This window comes from Scatophagus argus, chromosome 18 (assembly GCF_020382885.2).
Source record: "Scatophagus argus isolate fScaArg1 chromosome 18, fScaArg1.pri, whole genome shotgun sequence".
Taxonomy (NCBI): Eukaryota; Metazoa; Chordata; class Actinopteri; family Scatophagidae; genus Scatophagus; species Scatophagus argus.
Window position 1 is genome coordinate 11,369,394 of NC_058510.1, and position 15,408 is coordinate 11,384,801.

At 43.6% G+C, this 15,408-nt stretch overlaps 1 protein-coding gene and 1 long non-coding RNA gene across 2 annotated transcripts; both read left to right on the plus strand.

Annotated features, from left to right (window-relative positions):
• The first annotated feature begins 349 nt into the window (after nt 1-349).
• Nucleotides 350-12,063, plus strand: ptchd1 (patched domain containing 1). Its single transcript, XM_046371993.1, has 5 exons — nt 350-890; nt 1,201-1,783; nt 4,578-5,292; nt 9,081-9,793; nt 10,900-12,063. Exons 2-5 carry the CDS (start codon nt 1,370-1,372, stop codon nt 11,998-12,000), a joined length of 2,943 nt encoding a protein of 980 aa, XP_046227949.1. The 5' UTR covers nt 350-890; nt 1,201-1,369; the 3' UTR covers nt 12,001-12,063.
• A 1,149-nt stretch (nt 12,064-13,212) lies between these two features.
• On the plus strand, nt 13,213-15,208 carry LOC124049890. The gene is made up of 3 exons (XR_006841495.1): nt 13,213-14,014; nt 14,501-14,595; nt 14,690-15,208. It is a non-coding gene; the product is annotated as an uncharacterized LOC124049890 (long non-coding RNA).
• The last annotated feature ends 200 nt before the right edge of the window (nt 15,209-15,408 follow it).

Here is a 15,408-nt window from a genome sequence, read left to right on the forward strand (position 1 = left end):
CAATTATATGAAGAAGAAATTAAACAATGCACGGATCTGATCCTCCAGGACAGGATGTTATCACGAGGCTTCTGCCAACAGGTTTTCATGTGTACACTCCAATAAGCTTTAATTAATAATAACTTCATAGTATCTTTAAAAGCCATACTATAGGCTGCAAACACAACAACCCTACACAGTAAGGAATATAAAGCAACAATAGTATTTAAAGAGAAACATTATCTGTGCATATTATATTGAAATATCATAAAGATTAACACGTTAAGCATTTATTTCACTCATACTGGCTGCACTTAAAATATGTTAAATTTCAGAAATTCTCTCTCTGTCACCCACACACACGCTGCCACTCACCCGGCATGGACTCACTTGTGTTTGTTTCTCTGCAATGTAGCGGCGCGGAACGGTGAGAGGCGGGGTCGTGAGGGCGGCGCAAAAGAGAGAAAATGGCAGAGAGAGAGAGAGAGAGAGAGAGTCCCAGGTTTGAAAGCCGGTAATTAGTGACGTGCCTTCCTAACGATGAGAGCAGTCGCTGCTGTGAAAGCAGCCCAGCGGCAGATGAACAGGGACTCCGTCAAACCACCGGGGCGATGAGGAGAGGAGGAGGAGAGGACGGGTGACAGAAAGCCTTCTGCCGCAGAGGAAACCCAGATTACCCAGCTGATCTGACAAACAGCTCTACCGGCATCCCCGGTGCGTGCTCACCGCGTCCCCGAGCCTGCAACTTCCCTCCCGACCCACCCACCACGACCACCCATCAGGTTGTGTGGAGACTCGGTGATGTAGGGTGGAGCTGGACGCACGGACAGTCGGCAGGATAACATCTTGGTCTGAATGCGTCTTAGATGGTCTCCGTCATCACCGGGTCTGTCCCCCGTTTCTCTGTTTAGGTATGTACAGCCTGACTTCAGTTTAGGGCAACTACAGCGTGTGTTCTCTGCAACCTGTCCGAGTGCACAAACGGAACTACTCAAATCACTGGTCAGTTTTACAGAGAGCTTTACAAGTCTAATCAGGAGACCACTTTGGCTGTGTGATTTTTTTTGGTGCGCACAGAGCCGTGCAGCTCGCACAAGGCACTGGACGCAGCAGGGTAGTGACTACTGTATGTAAAGTAGGCTGTTATCAATATGCTTTCTAACCGCAGAGCAGAGAAGTGCTGGCTCATTTAGCAGCTTTCTGTCTTTTGCGCTATTCCAGCGGATGAGCGAACCCCTGAGAAAGCGGCGCATCTGTGACCGGAGGAAGGTTGGATTGTCGCCGGCTGGTGACCTCCTGCTCGGGGGACAAATCCTGCCCCCACCCGGCGTCACCTCTCTTCCACCAGACTGAGAGCGACGGAGCCCACCGATGCGTCAGGCAGCCCCTGATGCTCGGCAGTGCTCCGGGGCTTTCCGGTCGATGGGAGAGGCTCGAGCCGCGGCCGCGCGCTAGGATGCTGCGCCAGGTGTTGCACGCGGGCCTGAGGACCTCCTTCCACGCGCTGGGCCGGTTCGTGGCGAGCCACCCGGTGTTCTTCGCCTCGGCGCCCGTGCTTCTCTCCATCCTGCTAGGGGCCAGCTTCAGCCGCTACCGTGTGGAGGAGGACGTGGAGAGCCTGCTCGCGCCCAAGCACAGCCTGGCCAAGATAGAGGGCAACCTGGTGGAGAGCTTGTTCCCCGTGAACCGCTCCAAGCACGCGCTCTACTCCGACCTGCAAACGCCTAGTCGCTACGGGCGCGTGATCGTCACCACCCGCAAGGGGAGCGTGCTGGACCAGGTTCATCTGGACACCATACTAAAGGTCGGTCTATGCAGGCGCACGCCACGCGCACACAGACACTCTAAACACATTACTATATTTACAAAGTAGGTTCTTACATCTATGTTTTGGACTTCGTGATATATTCATGAACCTTGGGTTAAATGTGTAGTTTACATGCCCTGGGCTATTTGTGTGCTAAGTGTGAATCCCAATACAATCAAATACAATTTTGATTGACTTGACATATTAGCTTCTGTTCCTTTTCAATCACAGAATACCTCCCCACAAAATTGAGGCTGCAATGCATTTGCAGACTCCAACTTAAAAAAAAACAAAAAAACAAATCAATTGAAAGCACACACAGAAGTAAAGGTCAGTGTCTGCAGGCCAGAGCACATATGCAAGCTGTCTTCCTCATCATTCTCAGTGATTGATAGCCATTAAGCAGAACAATGCAGCCCCATTGGAGATATAACCCTGGCAACCTTTATATTTATGAACCAGAGCATTTTAATTACAAAGTGCAGTTAGCTGGAGCTTGGAGGCCTCTGTATCTGCCCTGGTATTCCTAAATGGATTTATGAGGATTAAATTGACACCCTTGGGGCAATTAGCCAAATGATTTCATGAAGTTATGCAGCTGTAATCAGAGCTTGTAAGCTGTGTTTATGTGTGTTTGTCATATATAGTTATTGTGACCCACTTTACACATACCCAGAACTCAGTCCGTAGCAGACTGCAACAGAGAAAGCAGAGTTTAGAGCTGTGCATCATCTTCTGGGAACAGGCTGCAAGACACACTTCGGTGCATACAAGAGAGTGTTGTTACATAATGTTACACTCCCAGCCACCCTGTCTACTTGTGCATCAGTCTGTGAGTTCCTATGTTTCCCAAAATACCATTGAACAACCTCCATGAGAATGGGGATTAACTTGTTGCATGATAGCCAGTACTAGACTGGAGTTACACCAGCAACAAGAGTAACTATTGTTAGTCACACTCAATGGCTGCATTGATTTGTGGTCTATTTAAGCCTCAGTCAGCAAAGAAATCTGTAACTCCTCTTTTATGGATGTCATGGCTTAATATGATTGAGGTGTGTCTGTGCAGCTTTGCAAGTCACACGATGCTCATGCTCTTTGGATTTGAAGAAGTTAGAACTCAATCTTACCTATCTTTTCTAAAGTAGGACAGTTAATATGGTAAATATTTTACCTGCTAAATATCAGCATGCAAATTCAGGTCTTAGAAAACAAGAGTCGTCACCAGGCAAGAACTGATTCTATGTTTTAGAAGAAGAATCGCTTTATTGACAGTATATATATTTTTACATAAACACACTGAATTTGTCTTCTGTATTTGACCCATCCTTAGTTGAACACACACATGCAACACCCAGCAAATTACATGCAGTGAAACACACACAGGAGCAGTGGGCTGCAACTATCAAGCACTCAGGGAGCAAATTGGGGGCTAAGTGCCTTGCTCAAGGGCACATGAGCCCACTAATGGAGTGGGGGAGCATTTTTTGCATTAATAACTCCATCACACTCAAATTTTCCCTGCCCATTTGGTGGGGGAATGGAGCCAGCGACCTTCTGATCACAAGCCGCTTCTCCAACCCCTAGGCCACGGTTTTTGGATGAGTAAGCGAGAACTATATTTTCAACTATGACAAATTTAACTGCTTATAGATTCAGTTACATATCAAAATAACCTACAATTAATACTAAAAATATAATGACTGGGTCCCAAAAGTTAATGTGTAGTGATCTGAGGCACTTACATCAGGAATTTTAAGGTCCTGACGGGAAATTGCTAACATCTTTTAGCAGTTAGAACTGACAAGAATGAAATGGGGAATTTGGGTAAATGTCACAACAACATGGTGAAAGGAACTTTCAAAACTAAGCGATTTCCAGGTGACATTCTTAAACACACACACACACACACACACACACACACACACACACACACTCCCTCTCTGAAGTCATTGCAGTATTATGAGCTGGAAGACAGCTCTGCTCATGTGCGCTGTGGCACACACTGGCATCAAGCCTGTTGCTTGGTAACCAGCACTGTGGATGCCGGCACTATTGTCCTCTAGCCAAAAAAACGGAGGGAAGATTCACTGTGTAAAGTAAAGACACACGGACACACACACACACACACACATGCACACTCCCCCACATCTCTCTCTCTTTCTATCTGTCTCTCTCTTATTCACGCAGACTAACAGCTACAAAGTCAAAGCACATAACGTAGGCGACTGAGCCACACACACTGTGAGTTTTGCTGCGCTGCTCTGTAAAAACTTTGATGGAACTTTTTTTTTTTTTTTGCCATGGTTTATTTATGCTTTCATTGATAGCAAACTGGAGTCATGTCAAGTTTAGACCTCCATTGTCAGACTTTTAAAAAACACTAGGAGAAGAGAGGACATTACACCTGTTCAAGCTACATGGCACCAACCCCTTGTGTCTTTAGAACTCACATATTGTAAAACTCTTTATCATAAAACATCTTTTTACTTTTTTTTTTACATCCTTATAAAACAACAAGATCCCTTAGGTCCTCTGATGGTGGTATTTTAGCTGTTCCTAAAGTAGTTCACTAAACAAGTTGGGAACCCGGTTCTATTTAGCACTCTTCAAGACTGGTTGAGACCCTGCCCAGTTACATTACATATGTAATCTCTATTGGCTGATGAGGCCAGGCATCCATTTAGTTAGTGTGGTATGATTTTATTTGTTTTTCCTCTTTCTCCTAGAAAAATTGGCCACTGGTAGAGTAACTTCTTTTTTGTCTGTTTTGTGATTTCTCGCCACCCAGCTCCACAGGCGGATCTACCAGATGCAGGTGACGGTGCCGGCCACAGGCTTCAACAGCTTCAACTACTCCTTCTCCTACCTCTGTCTCCCCGATGACAAGAACGTCTGCATCATCGATGACATCATCCGTGCCATGGAGGAGATTCAATCAGCCCGCACTGCTAACCGATCCGTCCCAATCCTGCGGTACCCTATTACTCAGCTGGCGGACGGACGGCAGGCTTACATCGGCCACCAGCTGGGTGGCGTTCAGGGCTGGGGTCCCAGCGGGGCAGTGCGTGGTCCAGGGACAGGAGCCAGAGGAGAAGGTGTACGTTCAGCCAGGGCTTTGCAGCTCACCTACTACCTCCAAGCCCGTGGCGGCCTGATGGACCGCGTGGCCAGCCAATGGGAAAAGGCCTTCTGTGCTGAGTTACAGCAGTTTGCAGCACTGCACCCAAAGCTGGGGCTGTACCCTTCCACTTCATCTTCTCTGAGGACAGACTTCCAGTTCTCCTCTGTGCTGGCACGTCGCCCCTTGTTGGCCAGCTTGGGGGGATGTGGTGTGCTGGCCGTCCTCTGCTGCTCCATGAGGGATTGTGTGAGGTCAAAACCTTGGTTGGGACTGCTGGCTCTGCTGTCAATCACACTGTCAGGACTCACCGCTGCCGGAATACTCAATCTGACTGGTGCCACTTACAACTCTACATACCTGGGCATCCCTTTTGTCATGCTTGGTAGGTTTAAAAATAATACATTTGAAAGTCAAATAATAAGGTTTGCCTTTCTAATTTTGTAATTCTGTTCATGTCTTCTGGAACCTGCCTGTCATGTCAGGATACTTTTGGATGTACATTTTTTGAAAACCTATAGTTGTTAGCAAAAAAACCCACCACAAAGCAGTGCGTTAAAGCATGAAGAAATCAAAGAAAAGTGAAGCTAGCACTTGGCAGCAGGGAATCGCGGTGAACATTGCATTTGCTTTTATATCACAGACTGCATGTGTTCACCGTCTGCCTTTTCAGTACCTGTGATGGGTTTTCAAAGTAGACAGATCATCAAAATGACTGACAAGTGGTGAAGCGTGAACTCAACTTACTGAGGAGGGTGGGGTCTGATGGTACTGGCAATACATTTTGTGACTGGGAGACAAAAACTTAATCCAAAAGCTCTGAGAAGAATGCTGTTAAGTTAGGCGTCTGGCACAAATCCAGAGCTTCCAGCCAACCAGAAGGTTTCACACTATTCTACATTTTAAAACATTCAAATCGACTTCTACTCTAAAGAATAGCTTTAAGGGTATGCTAATTTAAGAGCTTGTTGAATAGTCAAAGGCCACCGTATTGCACTTGAGCTATGTCACAGTATGTCTTACCAAAGTCCAATTTAATTTTTTCTCATCTAACATTCAGTGTACCCATCAATGCCACATACTGACTCAAGAGCAGCACTGTCTATTTTCCTAATTTACTGTATGACTCATTGTGTGAAACTCAATGGCATCTGGCAGGAGGCCAGGGATTGCTGTGGCACCCAAAACCGAGTCAGTGTAACCTAACAGACGTAAATAATAGCAGAAACACAGAAGATAAACCTTAATTCATAGATGTATGGCAGACTTGACATCACGTTATGACCAAAGTCCTCCTTAGGCCAGTCCACAAATCTAGAGAATGAATATTTTCAGTTTATTGTAGGAAATAAAATATTCAATCAGATACTAAGTCTTATACAGACTGCAGTGGTGAAGTCTGGAAGACTTGCATCAGTGATAAATTTGAGGGGAAAAACATATCTATCTATCTATCTATCTATCTATCTATCTATATATATATCTATATATATATATATAGTTAAGAAATCATTTAAACTCTTGAAGCCACTGAGTTTGTTTGAGTAGCTTAGCATGACATGTGACTACCACAGCTTGCATGGGGACCATGGTCTATAAAATTTTTAGCAGCATTTTAATATTTACTAAGTTAGATTAGTAATTTTTTTATTTGTACTGTGATTATATGAAGAAAAAGGACTGAGAGCAATGAGAAATAAAACACAAACAGGTTTAACTACACTAAGAATTGATCTGTCGTGGAGCAAAGTGAAAATGAATGCCAGTTGTGTGAAGGCGCTATGGTTTAACTTGATTGCACGCATACTAAATACTGTAGGATGTGCTGCATGTGACCACTCACACACACACGTAGACTATACCATAATTAGTCTGTAATGTGGAGGAGGAAAGGCTGTTGTTAGTCTTAAAATAACCTTAGAGAGAGCAGAAGAGACGGGGCAATAGAGACAGAGAGGGGGCTCGATGAAATATCACTCCAAATGGGGGTCAAGAGAAGGATTCTCTCAGCAGAAAATGAAGTTAGAATGAAGGCAGGCAGGCAGGGAGAATTTTTCAGACTCAAGTGGGCAGACAGAAAAAGGTGGGAGGAGGTGTGAGGAGTGAAAGAAGGATGGTTACACAGCTGAGAAAGCATGAAAGGGAAGCAGAGGGAGAAATTTTGTAGACATTTAATGTTTTTATAATGTGGTTTTCCTCCAACATTTTGTGCGTTTTCTCAGACTTGAAGCTTAATAATTTGCAGTGGCAAAAGTGTGATGTGTTTATGGGGGAAATAGGCTAAAAATTAATTTGTTTTTGATAGGGAGAGTATGTGTGTACAAAGGGGGATAAATTGAGGATGTAAAGGTTTTGGTTTATTTTGTATGTTATTTTGTCTTGGTCATCCGTGCATTCACTTGAGCATAACAGTGTCCATTCTCAAAATATTTATAGATTCAGGTTTCCCTGTTATCAAGTGCAAAAAGCTTTGACCAACATGTACCAGTATTGCTTGGTCAGAATTGTACTTTAGGTGCGCATCCTTTACATCCTGTTAAAATGCACTACATGTGCATTTGAGAAGATTGCTCTGTTAAATAGAAAAGCAAGTCATCAGTGTTGAAAATGTACAAAGCCCACCAAACCCTGGTGTATGCATGTCTGCATCTTTGTGTGTGTCAGTTCCAACTGAGAGTTTTCAGAGCCTGAAATGCATTTTACATCGTATCAGTTGACTGAAGTGGTTCTGGTGGAAGGACACGTTCTTAACTTATGGCTATTTGTATCTGAATGTTGTTTGTCCGTGAGTGTGCATAAGCCTTTCTCAAACTCTGGTGAATATCAAAATCCTTGGTAAGTGTTCTCATCTTCTTTCTGCAACATTAACCTCTCCACCTCCTCTTTCACTGCCATTCACTGTCAAATTCCCTCTCTTTCAAACACACTCACACACACACATCACAGATTCACAGACTTTCTCAGTCGCACCCACGCCTGAAGTGTTGGTACGTTGTGCCTCTGTTAAGGTGTTAAGTGTTTCGCCATGGTGAGGTCACTGGAGGGGCGAGGGGGGGGGGTGTCACTGGTGACTCATGGGTGCCATGGCAACCACGGAAGAGGAAAATGTATGTGCATGGTGCATTGTGGCTGGACTGGTGAAACACTCGGTCCATTCACACGGACACTCACACTGGTCTCGTTTACTTATTTTCTAGATTGAGTTACAGATTAAATTAAATTCTCGTGTAGTCCAGCAACAATTAATCAATTTGTTGGTTGAAAGAAAATGAAATGCTAGAAACTATCCTTATCTGTTAATTGTTGTATTCCTTTTGCCAAGCGAAAATATCAAAAAATTTGCTGTCTCCAGCTTGTGAAATTGATGGTCTTAAATCAAAAGAAAGACAAAAGAAGCAATTCAAAGACATTACACTGGGCTCTTGTGAGATTGTGATGAGCATTATGTTTTTTTTCCCACTTTATAAACTTTAGGACTAATCTAAATATAATATAAAAATATAATATAATATAATATTCATTAGTTGGAGCCTGTTCTCATGTCCTGCTGCTGCAATGGTCTGATTTCTCATCTTGTTAAAGTTAGGAGAAAACTGCATTTCCAAGCTGCATTACATCTATTATTTCACATCTTTCAAGTTCAGACAGGACTGAGGTGTAACATTATGCAGAGATGACTGTTCAAAGGCAGACGAAATCTGCTAAATGCTTCACCATGTTCTCTAGCTGTAGCAGTAACTATGTCTCTCTGGTATTGTTGCTGGGTGCATAACATTCAGTGGGCTTATTAGAGCTTTTTTGTTGGATAAAGCTGCCTGCTGCAGCTGGAAAAGTTGATGAGAGCCACCAGGGTGTAATCAAGTAATCCTTGGAAAAAAGGAAACAGGTTGTTTGGAAATTAGCTAGTTTGCAGACTAAGCCAAACACTAAATTTGTGGGCTGTAAGAACTAAAATCAATGAGTTGAAAGAAGCTTTAATGTTCTCCAGTGCTTTAGGGAAGCGCAGACTTCTCTGTCGATATGGTAAGAGCAACCCCTTTTATGTTACATGTTGTCATTTAATCTGTTAACTCATCACTAAGTTATTTTGTCTGAGTTAAACACATAATGCACATTCTCCGTAAACCAAACTATTCACTTGTTATTTTCTTTGAATTTACATTCCTATTTCAGGTCATGGGCTGTTTGGCTCCTTTGAGATGCTGTCGTCATGGAGGCGAACCCGGGAGGACCAGCACGTGAAGGAGCGCGTGGCGAGCGTCTTTGAGGACGTCATGCTGCGTTTCTCCGGCTCCACCATGCTCCACCTGATGACCCTGGGCCTGGCCGCCTCGCCACTCACCAACATGGAGGCGGTCCGGCTCTTCTGCCGCACTGCCGCCTTGGCTGTCACCATCAGCTACGTTTACATGTTGTCTTTCTACAGTTCCTGTCTGGTGTTCACTGGATACTTAGAGACAGGGTACAGACATGGCTGCTTTTGCCGGCGAGTCCCCAAACCAGACCGGCTGGACTCTAAACCGGCCTGGTACAGGTGTCTAATGTACACTCGCTACCAGGATGAAGCTCAGACAACCAACCCACCACATGGGGTCGGTCTCAGTCACACGCACACTCCAAACCCTAATATAACTCACACGCATGCACACACGCACCCACATACGGCGAACAACCCTTCAGCGCATGGACACGGCCATGTGGCTAACTCCACACACCAACACACACATTCCACGGCTAACACGGATCCTCACCCTCAGGACTCTCACCTTTTGCTGGGGTGTGTGAGGCACTGCTATGGAGACTGGATCACTAACACCTATGTCAAGCCGTTTGTGGTTCTGTTATATCTGGTTTACATCTCCTTTGGATTGATGGGCTTCCTACAGGTGAGGCAACTGCCATTTTGTTGTTCACATGCATGTTGCGTTTATCTTGCTCTTCTGTTTCATGTTTAGCATCTGGCATCAAGCATTCAAATCTGCTAAAATCCCCCAAAGTTGTAGCACAATCAGTTGCACAAACAGGTTAAGGCAGAATTGAGATAAAAATTAAGCGCGTTGAGTGTAGTGTTATAGTACCAGCAAATCACACCGTCACCCTCATTTAGACAGTATCTGCTTTGTTGCCCTGCTCAATATCTATTTCCTATCCACAATGGAACGGTGACATCATATCTTTGTCTGCGGCAATTTCATTAAACAGAAGGCCAATACGACCATAAGTTATGGGGCTGTGTAATGTTAATTAATCAATTTTATGAATGAAGCTTTTACATATACCTGCACAAACCTGTTTTAAAAACTAAACAGATATTACATACAGGACATATTTTTAGAGTAATTTGCATCAAAACACCAAGAGAAATTTCTTGAAAGTGAAAACCTACTTGGCAATAAATCTGAAGCAGCATGAATCCTTCAGAATAAATCCTCATATCCATAAATGTAAACTAACTATACCACTTAATTTTCAAATCCAGAAGTTATAGTGTATAAAAATCGAATTTTATTATTTGTGAAGTAACAAGTGCATTGAATGTAATTTTGACCCAAGCTCCTCATCTGCCATGTCCTTAACTGTAATTCATGTTGCATTACTTACAATATGTTTTGGAAAGACATAAGAAAACATTAAATACCACAATCTCTACAGTTCAATTGAAAAGCAGACTGTGATCACTTTCGAGATCAATCGCAATATAAAATCATCATATTGCCCACCCATACTATATTTATGAGACCTTTTACTGATAAGAGCTTTCCCTAACAAGTTTCTTCACTAATTCAGAAATCTCCTAGCTACATATTTGTCCCATAAAATTTAATTTAATTTAAACAGACTGCTGTTGATTTTTGAAAACAATTTTCCGGCATTTTTTAACATTTGATTTCCTCGGTTTGCTCAGTCACGTCATGGTGGCTAAACAGGTACTGTGATGTGAATCTGCAAGTTGATTGATAGAAGCATAAGCACACAAATGTTTTCTCAACAGGTGACTCAGGGTTCAGACCCCAGTGCACTGGTTGCCATGGATACAGCGACAGTATTATACGCCCGTGCCCAGCAGCGTTACTTCAGCTCGTACTCCCCTGTCATTGGATTTTACATCTACGAGAGCGCCCCCTACTGGAATGCCTCTGTGCAGCGGGATCTGCTGGAATATGCCAAAGGCTTCCAGCGAATCAGCTGGCTGGAAGCTTACCTGAACTACTTGTCAGATCGCAACCAGTCCACCAGCCAGTCACGGGAAAACTTCACTCGCACTCTCCGCCACTCTTTCCTCCGCGAGCCGCAGTTCGCCCACTTTGCTGATGACATCATATTTGCAGAGCGTGGTCAGGGCGAGGAGCCAGATGTGGCGGCTTCACGACTCTTCCTGGTGGCCAAGACGACTGAGAACAAGCGTGAGGAGATGTCAGTGCTGCTGGACACGCTGCGGCGCCTGTCACTGACCTCACGCGTCCGCTTCCTGATCTTCAACCCCTCCTTCGTCTACCTGGACCGCTATGCTGCAGCGGTCAGCTCCCCCCTCAGACATTCACTGCTGGCGGTGCTCTTCCTGTTGGGTCTTTCCTCGCTGGCCGTCGTGGAGCCGCTGGTCTCCGTGTGGCTGGGCCTCACCTTGCTCTCAGTCCAGTTTGGGGTGCTGGGCTTCATGACCTTGTGGGGTGTAGAGCTGGACTGCATGTCTGTGCTGTGTCTGATCTCAGCCTTGGGGCACTCAGCAGACTGCAGCGGCCCTCTCCTCTGCGGTTTCGCCTCGGGTCGGGGCGATAGCAGGACTCGCTGGGTTAGAGTGGCACTGGAGAGACACGGGGTTCCCTCTCTACAGACGCTCATCTGCTATGGCGCAGCTCTGGTGCCTGTTGGCTCTGTGCGCTCCAACCTGACACGCACACTGTTTCGCTGCCTCACCCTCACGGCAGGCTGCTCGGCCCTGCACACACTTGCGTTCCTGCCCACCCTCCTCACCTTCCTCCCTCCCTCAAAGGGCCGGGGTCACCGACCTGAAGGAGAGAACCAGAGGCAGGAGGTGGAGTGTGTTGAAATGAACGACAGCACTCGAGTGGTTGACCAGATCACCACTGTCTGAGCATGGGATGATGTCTGAGCAGGCGCTATGCATCTTGCAGACATGAATGCTGATCCTTGTGAAGAGAGGAAGAAAAGGAGAGTGTCACTGAGAAAAGATAGGAAGAACACTGGAGGTGAATGTGAAAGTATGAGGCTAGTGAAGAAAATAAGAGAGTTAAACAGGTTTCCAGTGCAGTGCTAGTGTGTGTGGCATGTGAATGAGCTCCTTCCCAATCAGCCAATCAGAAGAGGATCAGTTGAGGTCAGGCTTGGATGTAATGTTACCACAGAGGAAGCGCCACATTTTTCACGTCTCCAAAACTTGCTTTAGGTTTGATTACATTGTTTGGCTACTGCTATATGTTCGCCATATCAAGTTGCACAAATACAGCTACAGTGACATGAGGCAATCATCTGTACAACTCGAGTATTTCTACTTTAATGCTGGATAAATAAAGTTAAATGAAGAAAACATGCCTATATGTTTTTTGGCTTTTATGCAGAATATTTTTCGTTTAGTACTTACTTTGACAGATGTGAAAAAAATGGTTTAGCAGTTATCAGAATAGCCTGTCTGTTTGTCTGTCTGTCTGTAATATGCATTTAGCTAATTCCACATCAAACACTAATAGTCAGTGGCAACTACTTTGACACGCACTGTAATATTGCGGTCATGGATTATATAATGCAAACAAAATATTAACTTTTTTAAATTTATTTTTAAAATGTTGAACAGTTACTCATAAGCCACAACTCTTGCTGTAAAAATGAAAGGGCCACCTCACTTAAATTTGAAAAACAATCCACGCAGATGGTTGTAGTTATTATCAGCCCAAGTCAGTGAAAATGAATGGAAATTTGTTAGAGGTGGAAACATGGCCTTCTTCCAGTAGTGTCCACAGTGTCACCAGTTCCTGGGTGTACCCCGCCTCTCGCCCGTAGTCAGCTGGGATAGGCTCCAGCTCCCCTGCGACCCTGATGGATAAGCGGTATAGAAAATGGATGGATGGATGAGTCATTCCAGTCCTTACAGAGACAACCAAGTATAACCACTTTTTAGATCTGAACCAGACCCCACAGCCTGAAGCCAGTTACATCTCAAACGTACCGTACTGTAACATAGTGTCTTTTAGTGTTTTGTTTTTTTTTATGTTTTTGAAATCTAATAGTAGATTCAGCTACAAGTTTTATTCACTGTAAAGGTCCTACCACTCAGTGCTAAAAGCCTTACGATAAGAGCTATCATTAGGAACTGATATCAGGGCTGGAATGAGTTTCTCCTTTTGTGTTTTTGATCCATAAATCAGTTTGAATGAAAGTATTGTTCTCTCTCAACCTCCTACGATTCTCCATCCTGAAGTGAAAGGAGCTTGTTGCCTATTTTTATTCCTGAATTTATCTCTGTGGGTGAAGGTCCATGTGTGGGAGTGCTTCCTATTGTTAACCCGTGCTTCGCTCTGATGTTTGAATGAAGGCATTGTTCAGGCTCTGTGCAGGCGCCAGTAAGACAAGGGCACGATCCCTCAACAGCTTCCCACCCGCAAGCACTGACTGTGGGTTTTCTTGAAATCAGGTGCACGACCTCTAAGCCGGAGGTAACTATGAACTGCATCATATTTTGCAAAAGACGGTACTTAAACAATTACAGGGCTGAATACAGTTCTTCCTAAACACAACCCACACTCAAAGGGTAAAGCTGTGGGAAATTTACCAACTTGAAGATGCTGGGGAAAAAAAAATGTGCGTCTTTCATGCAAAAGTCCAACCAATAAAGTCATCAAAATGATTAAAAGTCCAATCTTTCCTCTGTCTTTTAAAATCAAAATCTTGCTCTCATAATAACTAATAGCTCGCATAACTGATAACCCGTTGGTTTACACAAAAAACTGAGTCCTCAGGGTAGAAATGCAGAGGAGGTAGCAGGACTGCCAGGAACCACCAACACCTCCCACACTCAATCACTGATGGACAAATCAGTCGTGCTGTCAATCCAAACACAGTTATATGTCTGCCTCCTCTGCATCACTGTTTAGGTTCGTAAGTAAAGTAGCTCAGTGTAGAGTTTGATGTTAGATGTGAAATAATGGGCTGCAGTTGATGTGCGGGTTTTAAGAGATTGTGGAGAAACAAAGACACAGAGTCAGGAATTAAGGACATTGATTGGAGGGTTGAGGTGAACTGAGAAACTGAGGTTTGATGTATACGTTATGGTCCTTTATGTTGCTTATACCTTGAATAAGGCAACATTTTAGTCTTTTTTAAGTGTGTTAGCATGCTAGCAAATTCTAATTTGCACCAAAAAACAAATTTCTTATGGATTATGGGAATGTCTTTGGCTTATCGGCAAATACCTGCAAAGTACTGAACTGCATGTCTAAGTTTTAAAGCCTAGTTTACTTTGAAATAAGCTCACACATCTAGATAATTTTGTGCTCTCTACACTTAAATTCTGTCATCCCTAAATTGCATTAACATATTTTTCCTTCGAGTTACAGACTAATTCTTCTTTTTCTTCTTAGGCGTTTCATGAGAGCTGCCATGCTTCAGCTTGTATTACAGCTTCCCTCTTTAGTCCTTGTCACTGCCCCACTGTTGTACTTCATTACTTAATTCAGTTTGTCTCTTATGCTCCCTACTTCATACGAACACTAAAATACTTTATGTTCTTTACTGATCTCTCATAATCCTAAACTCTTTTGCTTCTGCAGGTGACCACAATGTTGAGCATGTATGACCGCCCTAATTGTACAACAATATTCAGCCTAATGAAGTGAATATTGTTAAATGTCTACACCTGGGTGTTGGATGATACCACACACCTGCCACAACAAAGGGGTGTTTTGGAGTTGAATCCTTTTTGTTTTTCTATTTTGCTGTTAATTTTTCACATTTACGTAAGAGTAATTGTTTTTTATTTTTGTCATGGTTAATACAAAGTTAGTAACTAACTGCCTGTCTGTTGAAAGCTTACAGTTATATGTTAGCTTATGGTTTTTGTGGGTTTTTTTCCATCCCTCGTTTGTTTAAATGGTTTGGCCTGACAGCATATGTCAGGAAAGTCGGGTTTGTCTTTGTTGTGCTCAGATAAATCGTCTTGTTTTGTGCAGACCAGTTTGTTTAATTTTGAGTTTAGTTTAGTTTTGTTGACTTCTTTTAAGGCCCATTTTAGTTAGTAATCCTTTGCTTATATTGTTCTGTTATTTTGGAAATAAAAAACATTTTTTTAAAACATCAGTATGCAATGTACTACATCCTGTGTCCTGCAGCTTCCCCACGTGGATGAATCAACATTTCGACCTGAAATCATGTGATCAGTTTCCTCAGTTCATCTTCAGTGGGACATGAATGTCTACCAGATTTTACAACAATCCCTCCATTAGTTATACATATATATATATATATATATATATATATATATATTGATACT